This window comes from Microtus ochrogaster, chromosome 22 (assembly GCF_000317375.1).
Source record: "Microtus ochrogaster isolate Prairie Vole_2 chromosome 22, MicOch1.0, whole genome shotgun sequence".
Taxonomy (NCBI): Eukaryota; Metazoa; Chordata; class Mammalia; order Rodentia; family Cricetidae; genus Microtus; species Microtus ochrogaster.
Genome location: NC_022023.1, coordinates 34,145,378 through 34,165,781, shown reverse-complemented (window position 1 = coordinate 34,165,781; position 20,404 = coordinate 34,145,378). Strand labels below are relative to the sequence as shown.

Sequence of the window (20,404 nt, the reverse complement as noted above, 5' to 3'; positions counted from 1 at the left end):
CCTGTGAGTCCTGTGGTCACCGTGTCCTTGGTGCCCGTCAGCACTTTCTTGCTGGTGTCCAGACCCGTCTGCACTGTCCCTTTGGCCATGTTTGCAGTCCCTGTGAGTCCTGTGGTCACTGTGTCCCTGGTGGTACTAAGGACAGTCTTTGAGGTGTCCAGACCTCCCTGGACAAGACCTTTGGCCATCCCTACTGCTTCTGTCACACCTCCGGACACTACCTCCTTAGTGCCCACAAGGGCTGACTGGGTGGCACCCAGGCCACCCTGGACCACTCCTTTTGCCATGTCTATGATGCTGGCCACCCCAGAGGAGAAGGCGTCTTTCCCAGCAGTCACACTGGAGCTTCCCACATCCTTGTTCCCAGCCGTGGTCTAATGAAAAAGGACACAGGTCAACAATTCACAAAAGACCCTTTAGGGTGACTGCTTTCCCCCTTCTGTGCAGGTTTCTGGGACTTCCCACCTACCTTAGCCAAACATCCCACTGTCATCCAGCTGCAAAGTAATGTCTGGAGACTTGTTATAAAGATACTTTTCAGTTGGGCAGGTGATCCTACCACGTAAGAAGCTGAGGTCAGAGGACTCAAGTCAAGGGCTGCCTGGCTACACTGAGACCTGTCTCAACTAAAATGCAAGTTCGCAGAGACCCTATCAGTGTCCTCTGGGCACCATCTCCATGGGCCCACGGCTGTTGTCACTTTGCTGCTGTTTGATACCAGTCTCATGTAAACCCAAAATTAGCTATGTAGGAGGACTTGCTGGTATGTATGTCAGCAATACGCTGCCTGAGCAGCCTAGGGGACTCTGAGCACACCTGGAGACACTGTAGCTGTCCCAACAGGAGAGGGTGGAGGCCCAGCCCAGCATGCAACCCATAGTATGGCCCAGTTAGCTCAGTGCTCACCTAGCATTCTGTAGTGGCTTGAGTCCCCAGCGCTTCCTGCGCTTGTGTGATGGAAGGCACCAATGGTGTCTTAACCTCCCTCCCCACTAGCCTGCTGTCCCCTAGAAAATACACTGCTGCCTGCTGGGGCTGACGCCACAGCTCATGGTGGAGGACACAGCCTTCAGTCTAACCTTTGGAAGGCTGAGGGAGGGAGGTCGGGTGCTCAAGGTCAGCCTCAGCTGTAGAATGAGGTACCAGGTAGCCTGGGCTACACGAGACCCTATTTCAGATACAAAAATTCACCTCCTTCAAGGTCGGGTTAGTGGATGAAAGATTCAGAGGGACTGGCAGGAGGCCTTGGCTACCAGGGACGTATTTTGATTGAATCTACAGGGTTCAGTCCCACCATTTCTGGCCCAGGTGGTGCTTTAAGGCAGTCACGGGAGTAGGGGTGGGGTTTCTCGGTACCTACCATGTGGTTTTGTGGGGTACAGCCCCTGTCTCCCTGAGGGGGAAGGAAATGCTAACATGTAAGTGCTAAGCATGGAGCCGCAGGACTGTTGAGATCGTGTGCTCATTTTGCAGATGTAGAAACTGAGGCCCACGGTAGAGAATGTGCTAGGGGCGCCACCTTCTCTTTGTCTTTTGAATCCCCATTCCACCGAAGCCCTCTAGACCTTCCTGTCCAAAGCCTACCGATCCTGCTCACCTGTTGAGACTGAAGCAGCCCCGCCGCACCCCTTGCCGTCTGCTGCAGGTCGGTGGCCACTGCAGAAATAGAACCAGTTCGGGAGTGAGGGGCGGGCCTCCAGCTGGAGCTTGTTGCTGTTGTGCAATTCCAGGCATGGCCCCAAAGGACAGGAATGTCCCAGCCTCAGGCCAGGGACAGCAGGAGGTGGCATCCACAGGCAGGAGCCAGGCCTAGCCTCCTTCCCCCTCCCTGCCAAAGATGGCCCTGGCCGCTGTGACACAGAGCTGTGGGAGGACTTTCTGTGCTGGACACCCACCCTGCAGCCTTGGTGCCCATGGAGCCTGCACTTGGTGAGTGGTGCCTTCCTGTCTGCACCATGGCCCCCAGCAGCCTAGGACACAGCTAGTGTCCTAGGATGCTGTGTGACCCCAGGGCAGCTGCTGGCTCTCTCTGAGACTTTATCATTGACACTCAGACAAGCACAACACTCAGCCAGGTATCCGGTGCAAAGAGCAGAGGGGCTGAGGTGTATGTTGCCCAGTATCTGTGCCTCAGTTTCCTCATCGAATGAGATAATGCAGACACAAGGTCAGCAGGATTGCTGCAGGTCCCTCCTGGGCAGTCTGCATGGCTGCTCCATTCCCACCACCTCCCTTGTGCCCCTCACCTGGCAACGGGGGGACAGGAGTCTCTGTAGGGTCTGGGACTGGTCCCACATCCTTTGTGGGGCTGTGACTGTGGGACACCAGGTTCCGGGCAGAGCTGAAGCCAGGCAGAGACCCGAAGAAACTGCTCAGGGTCTGTATGGAGTGGGTGGAGGCAGCGTGAGTGGACACTGGGGTCACCTTCCCTGGGTCCCTGGTGGGGCCCCCTCTCTGTTCTCTTACCTTGCCTTTGGATTTGGGGGGACCCCTAGTCCCATCTCCTGAAGCTGACATGATGGTGACCTGTGGGGCTAGAAGTGGGCAGACAGTGTTACATGGTGGGGATCCCTCCTGAACTGTTCCCACCCTGGGCCCCATAAGCACCCCCCTTCACCCACCTGGAGGCAGCAGTCGCTTAGTGACGCAGCTGGACTCACCTGGACCGTGCAAGGTCCCTCAGAGCAGGGCCGCTGCTGGCAGTGCCTCAGCTCCTGGTTCCCAGGCCTTATAGGGTCTGGGAGGGTGCAGGCTTTGCCGGCCCAGGCAGGCAGCCAGAGAACTGGGCGGGGGAGGGGGGGCAGTCACGTGCCTGCTCTCCTGGGCCAATATGGACCCGGCCCAGCACCTTTTCCCTGCTCTCCACCCCGGCCCAAGTCACCTCTGCCCACGGTGCCCGCCTGTAGGCCCAGTGACTAACAGCCCAGCTGGGCTCCCTGAGGGACCGCATGCACTCTGCCTCTACTTTTCTGAGATGGAACGCCTGATTAGGCACCACCTTTGGAGCTGAGTTCCCCCTTCCAGAGTCATCACTGGACTTCCTTGCCTCTGTCCTCACACTGTGCTCCTGGATCTGCCTTTAACACAGGAGGACCCTTTCTTGCCCCAGGGCCTTTGCACAGGCCATGCCCCTGTCTGCTACACCTCCCTCTAGATTCCCACACAGGCTAACCTGCCATCCTGTTTATCTCCTGCTCCCAGGACAGTGCCTGGCACACATCAGACACTTAAGAAACACTTGTCTATAAATGGGGGCTATTAAAGGTGCATACACGTTTAAAATGAGGTCATACATGATTAGTACTCAACAAACACTACCTTACATTACCAGGCAGAAACAGGGTCTCCAAGGGAAGAGTGTCCTAAGGAGGGCAGTGACATGTCCCCCTACTGAAGGGACATGGCTAAAATGTAGAGCAGGAGGCACCCTGGGGGTGAGAACCCAACTTCGTGTCTGCCAAGCGGGCAGAGTGACCACCACTCCCACCCTGGGCCCCGTCCCAGACTTGGGCCCTAGGAACAAGGATCCCGACCTCAGCAATGAGGCGATTAACTCTGGCACTGAGTGCGGGGAAGAGTTCCAGGCGGGGTGGGATGAGGGGCTGGCACCCCGGGGTCATTTCCTTGGAGCCTTGGTTGTGTTGGGCGACAGTTCTGGAATAGAAGTGGGTGCCCCCAGCTATTGCTCCTGAGGGCATGGGTGGGGCGTTGCAGCCAGCTCCCTCTTGGGTCTCCAGCTAGCGCCGGCCCTCTCCCAATCCACACGGCTCCCTGGAGAAGGCGGCCTTGGGCACGGGGGGGGGGGGGGCCTTGTTCCTTTTGGACAAGATGGGCACTGGCAGGTAGGCAGAGAGGGGGTGCTGTTCCAAGAGCACTAGGGAGCTCTGGAGTTTCTGCAAGTGAAGTCCAGAAACACAATCCAGACTGGGTTTCAGGGAGGCCAGGGCCTGCCCTGACCCGGGAGCCAGAGGGGCAGGCAAGAATGCGGTGAGAAGCCAGGAGGGCCCTGTGGGACCATCTCGGCCTCCGCCTTGCTTCTGTTTCCCGCAACCCTACCCCAGTGTAGCCTGCCAGGTCCAGGGAGGAGGGGGAAGAGAGGCCATCTCCTCTCCTGCTGCCAAGAGGGTCCAAAAACTGATTTATACTATAGTATGAGTGGCTTCCACTTAGGTGTACTGAGGGGGTGACAGTTAACCTAAGCTCCTCCATGCGGCTCCCTAAGAAATGCATTGACCCTGAACACTGGCTGGAAATTCCATCGCCCCCCTCTCGAAAAGTCACACCTTGAAAAACCCCAGCACCTGAGTTTCAAGTCCCACCTCAGACCACACCAAACATGTTTATTCCGGACCATAAACAGCAAAGCAAGTGCGTCTCTGGCCCGGGAGGCCTGGATGGACATCTTGATACATCCCCACCCCCAACACACACACACCACGTGTTCCTCAGAGGCCAGGGCTGCATTTTTCTAACGGTCTTGCTAAGGAGACAGCTCAAGCTTGCCTCAAATCTCAATCCTTTTGTCTTAGCTTCTAGAGTGCTGGCGTGATAGCTGTGTGCCAACTTTGAAGGCGGGGACAGGATCACAAGAGAGGGAGAGTGGCCTCCGTCGAGTCCACTGCCTGTCAGGGTAAATGCGGCCACGTAACCACCAGGGGGCAGCAGGGGCCTCGTTGGTCAGAAGTCCAGCTCCGGCATCAGTCTGTGCCTGGGCGGGCAACTCGGGGGTTCGGTCTGTTCCGGCGAGTCTGCGTGCTCGGCCTCCCAGGCCCTCTGCTGGGCCGGCCAGTCCATGTGCGCCCAGCGCGGGTCGGGGCCGCCCACCACCTCATCCACGCAGGCGGCCAGGTTGGCCAGGGGCTCGGGCCGCTCCACCAGGACCGGTGCAAAGGGTCCCACAAGCCAGGGCAGGGGCATGGCTCGCAGGACCAAGTCCAGCAGCTCGTCCACGCAGGCGTGCGCCCGTGCCACGCGGCCCCGACCCTCGGCTAGAGCGGCGGGCGCCACGTCCCGCAAGCAGCGCGCATCGGCAAAGGCGGCCTGCAGGGCATCCACGCTTCGCTGCACCTCGGCCACCTTGGCCCGGGCACCAGGTGGCAGGCCCCGCACGCAACCCGCCAGCGCGTCCACTGCGCTCTGAAGCTCCAGGGTCAGGCTGCGAGACAGGGCCAGCGTCTCCAGCTCCACCTGCAAGGGCCCCGCCTTAGTTTTAGCATTCATCTAATGCAGGGTTCTCAGCCCGTAGGTCGCAATCCCATAGCTGTTGAAGGACCCTTTAACGGGGGTCCTGTATCAGATATTTACATTGCGATTATTAACAGTAGCAAAATTACAGCTATGATATAGCAGTGAAATAGTTTTAGGGTGGGGGTCACCACAACATGTATCAAACAGTCGCTGCATTAGGAAGGCTGAGAACCAGACTTAATCGAAGCTTCGACCCGCTTCAGCTTCCCCATGAGATCTAATGTGAGGGCATTGCTTGCCTCAGTTTCCCCTATGAACAACAATGGAGGCTGCAGCTCTACCGTACTTTACCTCATTGGATACAAGAGTATGTGCTTGCCGGGCAGTGGTGGCGCACGCCTTTAATCCCAGCACTCGGGAGGCAGAGGCAGGTGGATCTCTGTGAGTTCGAGGCCAGCCTGGTCTACAAGAGCTAGTTCCAGGACAGGCTCCAAAACCACAGAGAAACCCTGTCTCGAAAAACCAAAAAAAAAAAAAAAAAAAAAACAAAACCCAAGAGTATGTGCTTTACCTCCGTTTCCCTCATGGACACCCAACCTGAGGGCAGTTGAGTTGGGGTCTCTGTCTGGTACCTTCCTGTGGCCCCTCACCTGGCTGTGTCTGCGCCCATTCTCCGGCCATGGAGTCCAGTCCCCCGACAGCTCCTGCACCTTTGGGGCATGGAGAGTGGGGATGGGGCTCGCCCCACTCTGCATATGGTGGATCTGTGGGACAGGGACACCGGGAGTCAGAGTCAGGCTGGAGGTCTGGGGCGAGTGGGCCCACCCTAGCCTGCAGCAGCCCTTACTGGGCACTGTCCGAACACAGCGAGACTTGCATTCTGTTGGCCAGCAGGTCCCTCCCCCCCTCTGCTCCTCTTGTCTGCCCAGTGTCACAGCCTGGTCCACAGCGGTCCTTGCTTTGCCCAGCATAGTCTCCCTCCCTCTCCTGCCGAAGGTGAATGGACACGCGGTGTGGGATATCAGTATTCAATATGGAGCCAGGAAGAGGGGAGCAGATAACTGCTCCACTGTGGGTGGTCCTTGAGATGGGGCTCAGTGCGGACAAGGCGGGGCACACAGCACACATCCCTTCCGAGGATGCTCCAGTCTCACACCCACAGAGACAGGAAGTAGGAGGGTGGGAAGGGGGCGATGGGAGGACATGGAGTCAATATTAACAGGGCCAGAGCTTCACTGCGGGAACAGCTTCAGGACTGCCTGAGTGCTGGGATGACGAGGCCTGAGCCACCACACCCCAGTGATACCGTACAGCGGGGGTTTAAAGGGGGTTGATAAAGCAAGATCCCGTGGCCCCACATGGCTGGTGAAACACGCAACTGTGGCCAGGTACACTGAGCTTTCTCAATAAGCATTTAGTAACCTGATGATGTCCAAACCGCCCCACCCGCCCCTGTGGGCATGGCTCAGTGCTGAGTACCCTCCCTCCCAGCCTGTGTGAAGTACCCGTCCCATCCCAGCACTGGCAATGGGGAGAATCTGGAGCACACAGATATGTGTGTTGTGGAATACTATTCAGGCAGGAAGAGGAGGGAGACTAGCATCTGCTCCTACATTAATGCAAAAGCACAAACTTTGGGGTTGCATTCCCAGGAGGTCAAGGGCCCTGGGGCAGGGTGGAGCCTACTGTGAAGCTGTAGGAGGCAGAGGGGGGAAGGGGGTGGCAGGAACAGGAGGACAAAGACTATGCTCACAGGTGCCCTCTGGTGTGTCCTCTATGAGGAGCACGCGTGTGTGTGAGCGTGTGTGTGAGGGTGTGTGTGTGTGTGTGTGTGTGTGTGTGTGTGTGTGTGTGTGTGTGTAAGAAGCTGGTGAGCGAACTGGGCAAGAGTTTTGGCGGCAGAGGCTCTATTAGCCTCAAGGGGTACAGGAGGGGGTTGGGGCAGAAAATGCAGGAGACAGTTTGGGGTGAAGGCGGAGGTGTGATTTGGGACCTAGGGTCATGTGTCAGGATGGGGTCTCTTCCTGAGCCTAGTAGACTCAGATCCCTGTGAGCCCACCCCCACACCCACCCCGCCAGCAGGAACCCCACCCCACCCCAGCGGGAACTACCATCCCTGCCTGCTCACCAACTCCAGAGTCTCCTGCAGCTGGGCCAGTGTGTCCTGCGTGCGGTGTTTGCTCTGCCTCAGTTTCCCCAGAGAGTGTTCATAGGCCAGATGGCGGAGGCGCGCTGACAGGGATCCCAGTCGCACAAAGTAGCCCTGTTGTCGTCTCTGCTCCTCCAAAGAGCCCACTTCTGGGCCCTCGGCCTCGGCTGCCAGGGCCGCTGGGGATGGGGACCGGGGACTCTGCTCACCCACCGTCCAGAGCACCCAGGTCCCCAGCTGTACAGCGTCCCCGTGTCACCATTGCCCCTCTAACTACCCAAACCCTACAGAGTGAACATGTAGCCCAGGCTAGCTTTCAACTCACTATGTAGCCGATGCTGACCTTGAGAGCTGGGGTGACGGGTGAGTGCTGCCACAGCGGTTCATGGGGTGCTGGGGATGGGAGCCAAGCTGGGCTTTGTGTCCCAGCCTTGGCACCTGCACTGTACATTCGAGGAAACTGAGGTAGGTCAGTGGGGTGGCTCAGTGACGGTGGAAGGGCTCCTGGAGGTATCCTCTGACCTCCTGTGCCTGCCGTGGCACACTTGCTTGCACACATGTGCACACACACACTGTTTTTTTTTTTTTTTTGGTGTGTGTGTGTGTATTTTTCTTGTTTCGTTTTGTTTTTTTTGTGGTTTTGGTTTATCAAGACAGGGTTTCTCTGTTTTACTTTAGAGCCTGTCCTGGAACTCGCTCTGTAGTCCAGGCTGTCCTCGAACTCACAGAGATCCGCCTGCCTCTGCCTCCCGAGTGCTGGGATTAAAGGTGTGCACCACCGCTGCCCAGCGCACATACACTTTTAAGCTGAAGTACTTTAGCAGTCCTGAGGCAGACCCAAGACTTGAACCCAGGTTTTCTACCAAACAGCCAGGTCCAGTGGTGCACGCCTGTCATTCCAGCACTTGGAATGCAGAGGCAGGGTGGCTATGAGTTCAGGGCCAGCCTCGGCTACAGAGTGAAACCCTCTTAAAACAACAGCAACAGACGACATGAAATGAATCCATACATCCGCAAGCCAGATAAAGCTGTTTTCAGGGCCACTACATGCAAAAGGCCTATGTGTTCTTGGGGTGTCCAGGTGTCTGATTTTCTGGGTGCAGAATGGAGGGAGCGATCCAACCTGGGCTCGAGTTCCAGGTTTCTCTGTGCAGAGCGTTGCAACCTCGGGCAAGCCCCAGCCCTCTCCGGTCAGTACCTAGCTCCTCCTCAGTCATGGGCAGGAAGTGGTCCACCAGTTCCTCCGACTTGCCCAGCACCATGTCCATGGCCTGGCTCATGGAACGCCTCAGCTCCCCGCTCCAGCGCCGGCCCCGCTGGGCCAGGCCCACCACACCTGTGACGCTGTGGGCCACTGCGTCCTTGGCTGAGCTCACCACCTGTGGGGAAGGTGTCACTCTGGGCACTGTGGGCTTGCGGCTCCATTTACCCCCACCTAGTCCTGGGAAAGGAGATCTTCCTAGTTCTGTACCTCAGTTAGGTGGCCCTGAAGTGGGTGTACCTCCTATACATCTGCTCCCCCAAGGTCTCTCTCTCCCTTTCCCTTCTTGACCCTCAGGGGAGGGTCCCCTAGGCCTGGTCATTTCTAGTACCGTGTCCGACGGTTGCTGCAGGAACGGTAGCTTCTCTTCCAGTTTGTCCAGTCCCCTGCAGGCAAGATTGTTCACAGTGGCCACTGAAGAGAGAGGGGAGCCATAGAAGACTGAAGGGCTGTGGCGGAAGTGCCTGCCCCCCACCCCACAGGTACAAGAGAGGTCACGGAGGGGCCCTGGCTAGGGGGACATGGCAGATGCAGGGAAGAGGACCTGAAGCATTCAAGCTATTGAGCCCTGTCTTCTAGTCCCCTGCTGGGTATCTTGGGAACAACAGGAGTTGGGGACCCTCTTCCATCACACAGTCGGCCAAGGGGCTCTTGTCCCCCTGGTCAGGTGGGCGCCCTGAGCCAGCGACCCAGCCTTTGGAGACAAGGAAGATGTAGGAAGGTGGGAACGAACAGAGGAGACAGAGTTGGGGACCCAAGAGGGAGTCTAGACTGACTACATGTGGATTTGATTCCAGCCCTTGCATCATCCCATCACTCAGGAGGCTGAGGCAGGAGGATTGCTGTGCATTCTAGGCCAACCTGGGCCACAGAGCAAAACTCTGAGTCAGAAAAATGAAAAAAAAAAAGGGGGGGGGGAGGAGGAGGAGGTGGTGTACATGGAGGGACACCTGGTTCTGGGTTGGTAAAGAGAGATCAAGGTAGGGACTGGGGGGCACGACTCCTCAGACTCACACTGAGGCTGCAGGTGCTCCAGCAGCGGCTGTGCGTGGTCCAGGGCGCAGGTGGTCACACTGCACACACAGTGCTCAGCAAGGCGGCATGCTGATCCCAGCAGCGGGTGTTTGTCCTTGGCCGCATTGTAAGCACCGGACACGGCAGTGCACGTGGCCCTGACGAGGGGTAAGGCCACTACACGCTTCACCACGTTCTGCAGGAACCAGTGACATCAGGGCCCAATCCCACCAGGGGGCAGAAGGCAGGTTGCTGCCCCCCCACCCCGTGCTGCGCAGCAGGGCACCTCCCGGTGCTCCTGGGATCAGGTGGGTGATGACCTCCAGGACAGAAACCTGACCATTGGGGCCTCAGTTTCCCCATAGGTTGTAATTGTGGGTGGTGTGTACCCTGAGTTTGGCGACACCAGCTACGAAAAGAGAGCTGGACCTGGTGTCTCACTGCTAGCGCCTCCCACAAGGGATGTGAGGGGACCCAGCCCTGAATCCCCCCTCAGAGGCACTCCCCCCTCCCAACCCCTCACCTGCTGGTCCGTCTCCTCCTGAACTGTCTCATCAGACATCCTGGGAAGACAGGACACACAGAGAGAAGACCCCTGAGAGTTAGCCCTATAGGATGTCCTGAGGTGCATAAGTAAGGCGTGCACAGTATATAATAAAGCTCTAGGGCTTTGTGGGGGACGGGGCGTGGGCCCGGAGGAGACGTGGATGAGTTCAGATTCCATCATTACCTGCGGTGTGGCGTTGGACTGGAGCCTTCACCTTTCTGGTCCATTTCCAGACCTACACACCAACTCCACTTGCTGAGTGGAGGCAGCGGCCGCAGAATCAGGTGCCTTTGACAGGCAGGTAAATTGAGGCACAGGCTGCACGTGGAGCTCCGAGGTCACCCTCAGCTGTCCAGGGTAACAGGGACGCTGACATTAGGGCTTGCATGCGGCCTGCGCCTCCCCACCATGGTCGTCCCACTGTCCTCTGAGCCTGGGCCCCGCCCAACTGGGTCCTGGGCCGGAGCCCACTGGGCCAAGGGTCCCGCCACCTGCCACGCCTGTGGCTCCGCGCATGCGCGCCCTGCCCCCTCTGGCTCCCCCGCCGGCAAGGTCCGGGTGTTCGGGGTCAGTGCCTAGTGCGCCCTCACCTGGGTACAAAGCAGACCCCGCTGGTGTCCCCGAAGCCCCCACCCGAGTCAGTCCGTAGCGCCCTTATAGCAGCTCTGGGCGGGGCCTCCGGGAGCAGGCCAATGAGGCGCCGGGGTGTGTCCCATCCCCACCTCCTACCCCCCACCCCCGTGGCCATAGCGACCAGGAACGCTGGTGTCCCTGTCCGGTCACCACATCTGACCTCAGACTAGGATCGAGGTCTTTCTTACTCTTGAGTTTCGTATGTACGCTTGTTTTTCTGAGTCAGAGTCTCACTCTGTAGCCCAGGATAGCCTGGGCTCACTGAGGCTCCCCAGACCTGCTTCATTATTATTATTATTATTATTATTATTATTATTATTATTATTATTATTATTACATTTATGTGTACGGGTGTCTGTATGTCGGTCTCTCATTGTGCATCGCCGGGTCCTGAGGAGGCCAGAGAGGGCGACGGCCGCCTGTGACTGCAGTGACAGGTGACTAAGCCATCGTGTGGTCGCTGGCACTCGAACCCTGGCTGGAGTCCTTCGCCACCCTACGGTCTCTGCTGTTTAATCCTGTCAGCTCTGACCCTACTTTATAGATCAGCGAACCGAGGCTCCAGACTTAACCCACTCTCCTCGGCTTCCTCTGCAGGACTGTCACCCCCGCGCCAGGCGGCAGAAGCAGGAGAATCATGAGCTCAGAGCATCCTAACATAACAAGTTTGAGGCCAGCCTGAGCAACATGAGACCTTGTCTTGAAAAAAAGTGGGCTGTGGTGGCACACGCCTTTAATCCCAGCAGAGGCACCCCCTCCCCCCGCCAGGAGGCAAAGGCAGGCGGATCTCCGAGTTCGAGGCCAGCCTGGTCTACAGAGTGAGTTCTGGTCAAGCCTGGGCTACACAGTGAAAAGGGTTTGGAGAGCAACCTCAGTCAGTAAAGTGCTTGCCACGGAAGCCTGAAGAACTGAGTCAGAATCCCCAGCAGACACACTGTGGGTGGAGGGAACTGGCTCCTGCAAGTTGCCCTCTGACCTCCACAAGGTCGCTGCGGTGCCCGCGCATAAAATAAATCTAAAACAACAGGGAAGGAAACGTTGAGCCGGTTTTACTAACTGCTTTGGTGACTGGTGACCCCTGACAGGGTGGCCTGGGGTGCGGCAGAGGGAGAGTGCAGACAACGAAGAGCTCGGAGGGGGTCAAGGAACCTCAATCCCTGAGATAATGGGGAGCCCGCGCCCCAGTCCACTAGCTTACGGGGACCCCAGCTCCTCCACATCCAGCAACCGCCGTCCCCTCAGGGCCTCGGGCCCGGCGCAGCGCGTGTCGTTCTGAGAGAACATCTTATGTCTGTTGGCGTGCAGCCAGAGACACAGGTCCCGCAGGTCCTCGTCGCAGACCCAGGGGTTGTGCGACACGTCGAAGCCGTCCTGCATGTCGCGGGCCGGCCTCCCCAGCGACGCCAACAGGCCAGGGGGCGTACTGGATAGAGAGTTGTTGGACAGATCCAACATGTCCAGTTGCCAGAGGCCCCGGAAGGCGCCGGCCGCCACCGAGGCCAGCCGGTTGTCGCTCAGGAACAGGACGCGCAAAAAGGGCTGGGGCGCGAGCAGGTCGTCCCCCAGCCTCCGCAGCCGGTTCCCTTCCAAGTGCAGGCGCTGCAGCCGCCTGGGGCCCCGCAGGAGGCCGGCGGGCAGAGTCTCCAGCAGGTTGTGGCCCAGGTCCAGGGTGCTCAGGGCGCGCAGGCCAGTGAGGAACCCGGCGGGCAGCGCGCGCAGTTGGTTCCCCGCCAGGTCCAGGTGGCCCAGGGCGCGCAGGCCCCACAGCCACCGCGCGCTCGCGTCCCGCAGCCGGTTGTCCCGCAGGACCAGGGTGCGCAGGGCGACCGAGGTGAGGAAGAGCCCCAGGGGCAGGCGGCGAAGCTCGTTGCGGGTCAGGTCCAGGACGCGCAGACCGGGCACAGGCGCCAGCAGCCCCGGGGACAGCGCCTGGAGGCGGTTGCTGGAGAGGTGCAGCTCCCGCAGGCGCCGACACGCTCGCAGGGCGGCGGCGGGCAGCTGCGTCAAGTTGGAGAATTCCACAGACAGATGGACAGTATCAGCCGGGAGGGGACTAGGGAACTCCGTGACACCGTGGCACGTGACGGTGGTGCCCTCAGCCGACGGCAGTACCACACATTCCTTGAGGCTGGACGCAATGCCCTGGGCTGAAGTCACCAAGAGGGCCAGGAGGAGCAAGATTCTGGGTAGGGGGGCGTTGAGGTCCTGGGGGCTGCAGTCAGGGAACCATGGTGAAAATATATCCCCTCATCCCCCGTGGCCACCATGCTAGACTGAGACGATAAAGGCCTCACAGTTTGTTTCCTGCGTCTATTTTTGTCCTTTAGCTAGGTTGAGCTCATTGGCAGAGCTAGTGAACTCCTATTCATCCGGCAAAGCCTCAGTCACACTGTTTTCATCTCACCTCCTGCCTCCCCTCTGCTTCCAGAAGCAGCCCTTGTCCAACAGCAAATCTCACCTCTACATCACTTAAGCTGCTTGGATTCCTGGGTCTGACCCCTACACACTCCCAACCCACCCCTATCCCTAACAGATGATCAGTTATTAATTATTCCCAGCCCAGCTCCCTTGTTAATTCTAATCTGGTATGTATCCTGGGTCTATTCCTAGCTCCCTCATTATGTGTTTGGAAGGGAGAGTCAGTGGACTTTTGCTCATCCTGCAAAGCCCCAGCCGCAATGTCCGGCTTTCATCAACCCTTCTCTGTCATTCTCAGGAAGGCAGAAGCTCCCAGATTGGGCTCCTCCTTTCTGTCCAGTCCCGGTTTGGGTTGTGGCCATCACTGGGTACTCCAGGAGAACTCAGGGTCCAGGTGAACAGAGTCCATCTCTAGTCAGGCCTGGCTAAGTCCTACCACAGCCCTGGAGCTCTGGGTCTTCCCTACTATAGTGGAGTGGAGGTGACCATGGCCTCGGGCCATGCCAGGCACCTCCCTATGCCTGCTCACGGGGCCTCTGGGTGTCTGTGTCTTCAATAACAGCCTGCAAGCCTGCTTCTGTCCCGGCAATGTCCCCATGGCTCTGCCTGGCCTGGTGCCAGGTCTGTCCAGCACAGGCCAGGGGAGACCTACCTCCCTCCTTGCCAAGAGGCCATGGCTGCTCTTCTGTGTCCCTCCGAGTGTGTTCCTGTGGCCCCAGGCAGGTGGCTTTATACCTTTCCCACCCCACCTCATGCACAGCAGGAAAGAGCCTGGGGACAGGTCAGCATTGCTACACCCCTTCCTGGCAGTGGCCGCTGCTTCCTGCCCCTTCCTGGAAGGCCTTTCTCCAGCTTTAACTTCCTGATCTAGGGACTGGTCCCACCCAGTGTCTCCAGGGCTGAGCCCCCATCTCTCCCACCACGCAATTTGGGGAGGGAGGTTGCAACATGACAGGGGGCCTGGCTGTTCCTTACAGCAGGAAGAGTGTTGGGAAAACTCTCAGGTCGAATACCTGGCACGCTGTGTTTTCTTTCTATGCTTCTTTAAGGCACTGAGCAAGGAGCAGGGCCTGGTTCTGAATTCGAGCTCCTACACAACGTCCTAAAGCAGGTGGTTAGGGTCCCAGGACTCAGTTTCCCCACCTGCACAGCTGACAGTCTTCAAGAGAGCCTCTGATGACTGCATGTATCCAAAGCTCAGCGTGTGCAGGTGTCTACTGTGAAGACTGTGTCAAACACAAAAACTACAACAGTGAAATCCATTTCGAGGCTATGAATTTGCCTTTGAGGACAACTCTGGCTGTGTGACAGGCACACACACTCGCAGAGGCCACAGGTCAATGCTGCCTTTCTCTTAGCCCTCACCGACCCGAGACTGGACTAGGCTGACAGAGTCCCAGAGATGATCTTGTCTCGCCCTCCCCAACACAACAGTTACAATCATTGGGTGGGCACACCACCACGGCTGGGTTTTTCTGAGAGCTAAGGTCCTCACGCTGCCATGGCAGGTGTTTTACCCACGCAGCCATCTCTGCGGCGCTTAGCAAGTTCCTCGGTGTTGTTAGAGTTTCCCAGGTCTTCACAGGTCTCCCTGACCTCTCCTCCCAGCCTGGGCTCTGAGAGGCTAAACCCCCATTTGCCTGAGAGCCCGACTAAGAGCAGGTGTTCCCAGTCACCCCAGAAAACAGAGCTGACCCAGAGTCGAGGGGGCCGGTGGATGTAAACAGAGTTTTATTGACGGGATAGGGCTGGGGAGGGTCCTGGACTCAGCTGGCCACGTGGCATGCACGGTCAGCTGGCGGTCAAAGAGGGAACGTCACAAGGGGGGGCGGGTGGCATGGGCCTCTCTGACCACCCCAGGGCTGTATTTACAGGGGGGTCTGCCCACCTCCACCCCCCCTAAGACCCCCACAAGCCCTTTAGAAGCAGGTTCCCCCATCTCCCAGCCTGGACCACAGGTCCCCTCTGCAGAAGCAGGATTTGAACGCCAAACCGGCACCTCGGAGGCCCCCTCCCCCGGGATTTTCTCCAGAAGTCCCAGCATTGGCTCAGCCAATGCCAGGGTCTCTGAGGGCGCCACCACCCACATTCTGAGTCGCACACACGCACACCCACGGCGGCCCTGTCTCACACACACGCGCACACACACACTTATGTCCCGGGCCCTTGCACACGAACAGACCATGCACACAGACACACACCCACACACGCAAGGACCCGGGACCGGGGAGGGGGTCCCTTCTGCGGAGGATGAGTTGAGGCGGGAAGGCTCATATCTGCAGCTCTGCCTCCCCTCACCCCACGTCCTCACCCCCCACCCCGGCTGCCACCCCAAGAACGGGGCTGTGCAATTTCTTAGAAAAAAAAACTCAAAATAAACAAAAAAAAAAATCAAAGTCTATGCGCAGAAGGTCAAAGGTAGGCCTCCTCCCGCCCAACCCGGGGCTTCATGTCCTGAATCCTCCGAGATGGAGGGGGCTCTTGTGCTTCCCTGTGGCAAGGGGACCCCCACACATGTGGGTGGGGGACGGACGCACCCCACTCGGAGCCGGTGGGGCCCGGTGACCTGAGCTCGCGCCCCTCCCCGCCCCGGTCGCTGTGGTTGGCACCGTCGAGGCGTCCACCCGGCCTAGGGCACGGGAGGTGCAGTCCGCTCACCTGCCCCGCAGGGCAGCAGGTGCGTCGAGTCCGCGGGTGGGTGGCGGCGGGGACGGTGACCTCCGGGCCGGGCCTCGCCGCTGTTGAACGTGTGCGTGCGCCTCAGGGCTGCTGCGGGGGGCCCGTGGGGAACCGGCCTCCGCAGGCTGCTGGTCGCGGGTGGGCTCCAGGGCCCGGGCAGGCCGTCGCCCGATGGGTCCAAGGGGCCCGTGGGTGCGGACACCACCCGCCGGCGGTCCGGGCTGGGGTGTGGCGTGAGCGGGAAGTCGCCGGGGTGAGAGGCCCGGCCGGGTCTAGGGGCACAGAGGCGACCGTCGGGGCCTGGCTCCGCCGGCACTGGGGGCTGCTCAGGGGCGCGAGTGGGCGCCAACAACAACAAGGAGGTGGAGGCCGAGGCCGACAGCAGAGCGTGGCTGTGGTCCCAGGCTCGCGGCCCTAGGGCGTGGGCGTGCGGGTGCGGCGTGGGCAAGCGCTTCTGGGGCAGAGGCGTCTGCTCCGGGGTGGGCAGTAGCCCCGAGTCCAGGTCGTGAGGGCCACCATGCAGCAGTGTTGCCTTCGTCCAGCCGTTCTGCATGAGCGGGGCGAGCAGGGCCTCCGGGGGACCCCCGGGTCCGACGCCGGCTCCTCCGCGGCCCCCGGGCCCTGTCCCCCTGCGCTCGCCCAGCCGGCTCACGCTCAGCACTGCCTCTCCGCCGCCATGCGCCAGGATGGCCTCCTTGTCCTTGCGCCGGGCCAGCTCCCGCCGCTCGCGGAGACCCACGAACCAGCCCACGCTGAAGCCAGACACCACGGCGCCCACCACGAACGCCGCCACCGAGGACGTCACCAGCAGGTTCACTGACACCAGTCCTGCACGCTCATCCGAGAGGCTGGCGCGCAAGAGTCCTGGGGACAGAAGGTGGCAGTGGGTTCCCAGGCTGAAAGCCAGTCTGTCTGCGCTAAATAGGCACTGAGTCACACGCCCATTTTGGGGGGAGGGTTTCCACCCTGACCAAGCCCCCCAGTTTATCGCTGGGGGTTCTAGACCCGGGCTCTACTCCGACCACACCCCCAGGCATGAGCTTTAAGTCTGAGCCACGCCCCTTGTCCCTGTTTTTTCTGGAGTCTGTACCTTTTCCTCATCTCCCAATCAGGCGGGTCTCATTTTCGTCCCTCCCTGCAGTCGCCACCAGAGGGCGCCCAGGAGCACAAAGTCACTGTAACTGCCCAAAGCCTTCCAAGCGTTCCTACCTCCCTCACCCCCAGACCCAAGTCCTCAGCTTGTGTCAAAACACACAGGGGAGTCCCTTTCCCAGCTTACCTGAGCAGTCCCCTAAACCTGAGGTGCTGGCCCCGGACACATCTTGCTCAAACGTGGCACTGAGGTGGGGGAAGGGGACAAAAGTAGACTTAGCAGAGAACCCTTTGCACCCAGCATGGCACAGGGAGGGGGAACGTGGACCATGGATCCTCAGATGCGCCCCCCCCCACCCCTACACCCCCGCCATGTCCTCTTTCCCCGTACCTGGTTCCTGGTCTGAGGAAAATGCAGGAGCCATCGGGGGCCCAACCGCAGTATGGATCCTGGCTGCCAATACAGTTCCTATGATAGAGCATGGAACAGCTGCTCAGGGGACCTGGGCCATGTGACCTCCCAGTCACCACAGCTATGGTTGACTCAGAGTGAGTCTTGGAGGCCGGGGCTACTTCCTCTCCCTTTTCCACACAAGAAAGCAGAGGCTCAGGTGTGAAGTATGGCACAGGGCTGGGCTGGCGTCTGATCCCACACAGTCTGTCCTCCCTGCAACAGCCACACAGTCTGCCCACTGCTCCTCCAACACGGGCTCCATCCTGCCCCGGGGCCTTTGCACAGCTGTGTGCGCTGCCCAGTTCACCCCTCCATAAACCAAAGCTTTTCAGTGACATCTGGCTGTCTTCGCTGCCATCGCCTCCCACCCCGTACCAGCCTTGGGGGGGGGGCACTTACTTCATGCACCCCGAGTGGAGCTGGCAGCGGGCAACAGGCACACGGACCACACAGCGGGGGAAGGCCGCCAGCAGGCCACCTGAGGCTGTGTCCAGCTCCAGGCTCAGCAGTCGCTGCCCCCACTCACCACCGCTGCCGGATTGTCCACACCTGGGCACACAGGGTGGTGAGTGAGGCTGGCGTGCCTACCCTGGCATCCAGCCGGCCGCTCCCACCTCCCTGGTTATCCCCAGACCTGTCAGGTCGGTAGGTTTCAAACTCCTCCAGGAAGACACTGGGCCCGGTGGTCCCTGAGACACTGGCATTGGGCCTCACGAGGAATTTGAGGATGGTGCCCACCTCGGAGCCAAGGAAGACTATTGTCTGATTGCCCCATGGGCCTGCAGCTACGTCCACAGCCACTCGGGTCAGCTGGTGCCTGGAACACAAGATGGAGTTGGAGGTCAAGTTGGCCCCGAAGCCCTGCAGGCCTCCCACCCCAGGTATCAGGCATCTCCTAAATTGAGGGGTCTAGGAGTGGTTACACAGATACACACCAACAGTTACACAATGGTGCACACGACACTAAGAAGCCATGCTTGGTCCTGCCTTGGGCCCTCTACATAGGCTGTGCCCCCCACTCCCTACCCCTGGGCATTTGCGTGAGCTGCCCTTGCCCAGCATATCCTTCAATCAATGAAGGCCCTTGACAGAGACCCATTCCCCCTCCCCAATGCCATCCCGCACTACCCCCTCCCCAGCACTGACCGCATCAGAGTCCTCACGATCCAGGGAGCATGGCCCAGAGAAGGTACCGCTTCGTCCATCAGTGGGTGGGTCTTCACGAAGTTGAGGATCTCATCGGGCAGGGCGTTGGAGGCGTTGTACTGCATACCGGGGGCTGCGCAGCACCCGGGCCTGGGGGAGGACAGAAGAAGGGGAGTCAAGGAGGGTTTGGAGTACCTGGGGTCCAGCTTGAATGGCTCCCCATTCTGGCTTCACCCTCTAAACTCTTTGGAGCTTCAGGACCTCTGCATTCTGATCTGATTTGCCCTGAGGCCTCACACAGGCCGTGCCCTCCTCCTCCCCAGGGCCTTTGCTTGGCTTATCCCTCGACAAATGAAGGTCGCGGACTTCGACTAAGGCCCAGCGACCCTCTGATGTTGCTTCCTCCACCAGCTTCTCTCATTCTCCCTCCATCATCTCCTCTCCCAAGCTGACCGTCACTGTCACCTGGGCCGTGGCACTTGGTCTTCAGGTACTGGTGTCCAGATGGACTCCGGGGACTTCTGCTCTCGGAAGCGGCCTTCAAACACAGCAGCCACTTGGTTCATGTCAAAGGCGCAGACGGCTGAGCCAGGGATGCTGCGGAGGAGGGGAGACATTGCTGAGCCAGGTGGGGATGGAGCAACACAAGCCTCCCGAACGCCCCCAGGGCCTTTGCATCTGTTCAGTTCCCACCACGGTTTCCTTGACTGTCTAGTGTTCCAGCCTCGTCTGCTGACCTCTCTCGCAGACCAGCACATAGCCTCTGAATCTTCATCTATCCTGGTTCCCTCTTCCATGCCCCAGTGTCCCTTCTTCAGGAGCCCTTCCCGCCATGTCCCGTGGAACCACAGGACTCTGGGTGTCTCTTTTTTTCCTTGGCCCCGGCTTGGCATGGAGGTCTCTTGGAACCGATGCCGCCCAACACAGGACTCACAATGTTTGCTGGGTGAATATGCGAACCCGGGAATTCTGCTCACCAAACACCCCTAGTGGGCGCCCTGTGGCATTGGCTGACCTGTTGCTGGGGGTGGAGAAGACAGCAAGGATCACCGGCCGGCCGCCCAGGCTCACTACACCTGTCACAGCCTGCAGTACATTGAAGTAGAAGTGTGAGTCCCCAGGCACAGAGCAGTTGAGCCGGGCCTTCAGGAAAGAAGTCCACTGCTTCTCCAGCACTCGTGGGGAGCCACCCACATCATTCTTGCACACACGGGCCACGCGGGATACCACCACCTGGACAAGCATCAGGAACAATGTGAGTCAGCGTGATGTAGAAACAGTGCTTCAGGGCTGTAGAGATGGCTCAGAGGTTAAGAGCATTGCCTCCTCTTTCAAAGGTCCTGAGTTCAATTCCCAGCAACCACATGGTGGCTCACAACCATCTGTAATGGGGTCTGGTGCCCTCTTCAGGCCTGCAGCATATACACAGACAGAATATTGTATACATAATAAATAAATAAATATTTTTTTTAAAAAAAAAAGAAAAGAAATAGCTGCTGCAAGCCATGCAGGACAGAGGAAACCTCTGTTATAAGAACTAGAGGGGACCTGCCACATGGATGCCAGACACCAGGGGTATTGATGGCACAGGTGACAAAGCAAGAGATAAATTGATGGGTGGGTGAAAGGGTGGGTGGATGGGTAGGTGGATGGATGGACGGACGGGTGGACGGACAGATGGTGGGTGGGAGAGTGGGAGGGTAGCTGGGTGGGTGGACGGACGGACGGGTAACCGCGTGAAGAGGGGCGGGTTCCTCTGTGACCCCACCACTACCTTGGAGTCGTTGCCGAATCTAGTCCCAGACTCAGGGCCCAGGAGGCAGC

General features: G+C 59.1%; 4 protein-coding genes across 7 annotated transcripts in view; all 4 read right to left on the bottom strand.

Annotated features, from left to right (window-relative positions):
• Plin4 (perilipin 4) overlaps window positions 1–2,704 on the bottom strand; it is an 8,418-nt gene extending 5,714 nt beyond the window's left edge. The window contains exons 1-5 of the mRNA XM_005357892.3: window positions 2,622–2,704; window positions 2,467–2,534; window positions 2,247–2,379; window positions 1,598–1,656; window positions 1–374 (exon numbers count right to left, since the gene is read on the bottom strand). Of these exons, the coding sequence (XP_005357949.2) occupies window positions 1–374; window positions 1,598–1,656; window positions 2,247–2,379; window positions 2,467–2,517 (617 nt within the window). The 5' untranslated portion in view covers window positions 2,518–2,534; window positions 2,622–2,704. The remainder of the gene's footprint in view (window positions 375–1,597; window positions 1,657–2,246; window positions 2,380–2,466; window positions 2,535–2,621) is intronic.
• A 1,630-nt stretch (window positions 2,705–4,334) lies between these two features.
• On the bottom strand, window positions 4,335–10,781 carry Plin5 (perilipin 5). 2 transcript variants are annotated; one of them, XM_026784403.1, is made up of 9 exons: window positions 10,749–10,781; window positions 10,342–10,506; window positions 10,135–10,174; window positions 9,612–9,807; window positions 8,929–9,011; window positions 8,535–8,715; window positions 7,316–7,515; window positions 5,838–5,951; window positions 4,335–5,187 (listed from the first exon to the last, which is right to left on the bottom strand). In XM_026784403.1, exons 2-9 carry the CDS (start codon window positions 10,383–10,385, stop codon window positions 4,678–4,680), a joined length of 1,368 nt encoding a protein of 455 aa, XP_026640204.1. In that variant the 5' UTR covers window positions 10,386–10,506; window positions 10,749–10,781; the 3' UTR covers window positions 4,335–4,677. The 2 variants fall into 2 exon arrangements, with proteins under 2 accessions (XP_026640204.1, XP_005357922.1); XM_005357865.3 differs by lacking the exon at window positions 10,749–10,781 and having other exon boundaries at window positions 10,342–10,552.
• A 1,058-nt stretch (window positions 10,782–11,839) lies between these two features.
• Window positions 11,840–14,738, bottom strand: Lrg1 (leucine rich alpha-2-glycoprotein 1). The gene is made up of 2 exons (XM_026784285.1): window positions 14,648–14,738; window positions 11,840–13,037 (listed from the first exon to the last, which is right to left on the bottom strand). The coding sequence occupies exons 1-2, from the start codon at window positions 14,736–14,738 to the stop codon at window positions 11,986–11,988; spliced, it is 1,143 nt and encodes a 380-aa protein (XP_026640086.1). The 3' UTR covers window positions 11,840–11,985.
• A 179-nt stretch (window positions 14,739–14,917) lies between these two features.
• Window positions 14,918–20,404, bottom strand: part of Sema6b (semaphorin 6B) — a 17,668-nt gene continuing 12,181 nt past the window's right edge. For all 3 annotated transcript variants that reach the window (XM_005357864.2, XM_026784400.1, XM_026784399.1), the window contains exons 10-17: window positions 19,596–19,813; window positions 19,046–19,177; window positions 18,581–18,730; window positions 18,069–18,251; window positions 17,834–17,983; window positions 17,372–17,449; window positions 17,168–17,226; window positions 14,918–16,752 (exon numbers count right to left, since the gene is read on the bottom strand). In XM_005357864.2, coding sequence (XP_005357921.1) covers window positions 15,839–16,752; window positions 17,168–17,226; window positions 17,372–17,449; window positions 17,834–17,983; window positions 18,069–18,251; window positions 18,581–18,730; window positions 19,046–19,177; window positions 19,596–19,813 — 1,884 coding nt within the window. In that variant the 3' untranslated portion in view covers window positions 14,918–15,838. The remainder of the gene's footprint in view (window positions 16,753–17,167; window positions 17,227–17,371; window positions 17,450–17,833; window positions 17,984–18,068; window positions 18,252–18,580; window positions 18,731–19,045; window positions 19,178–19,595; window positions 19,814–20,404) is intronic.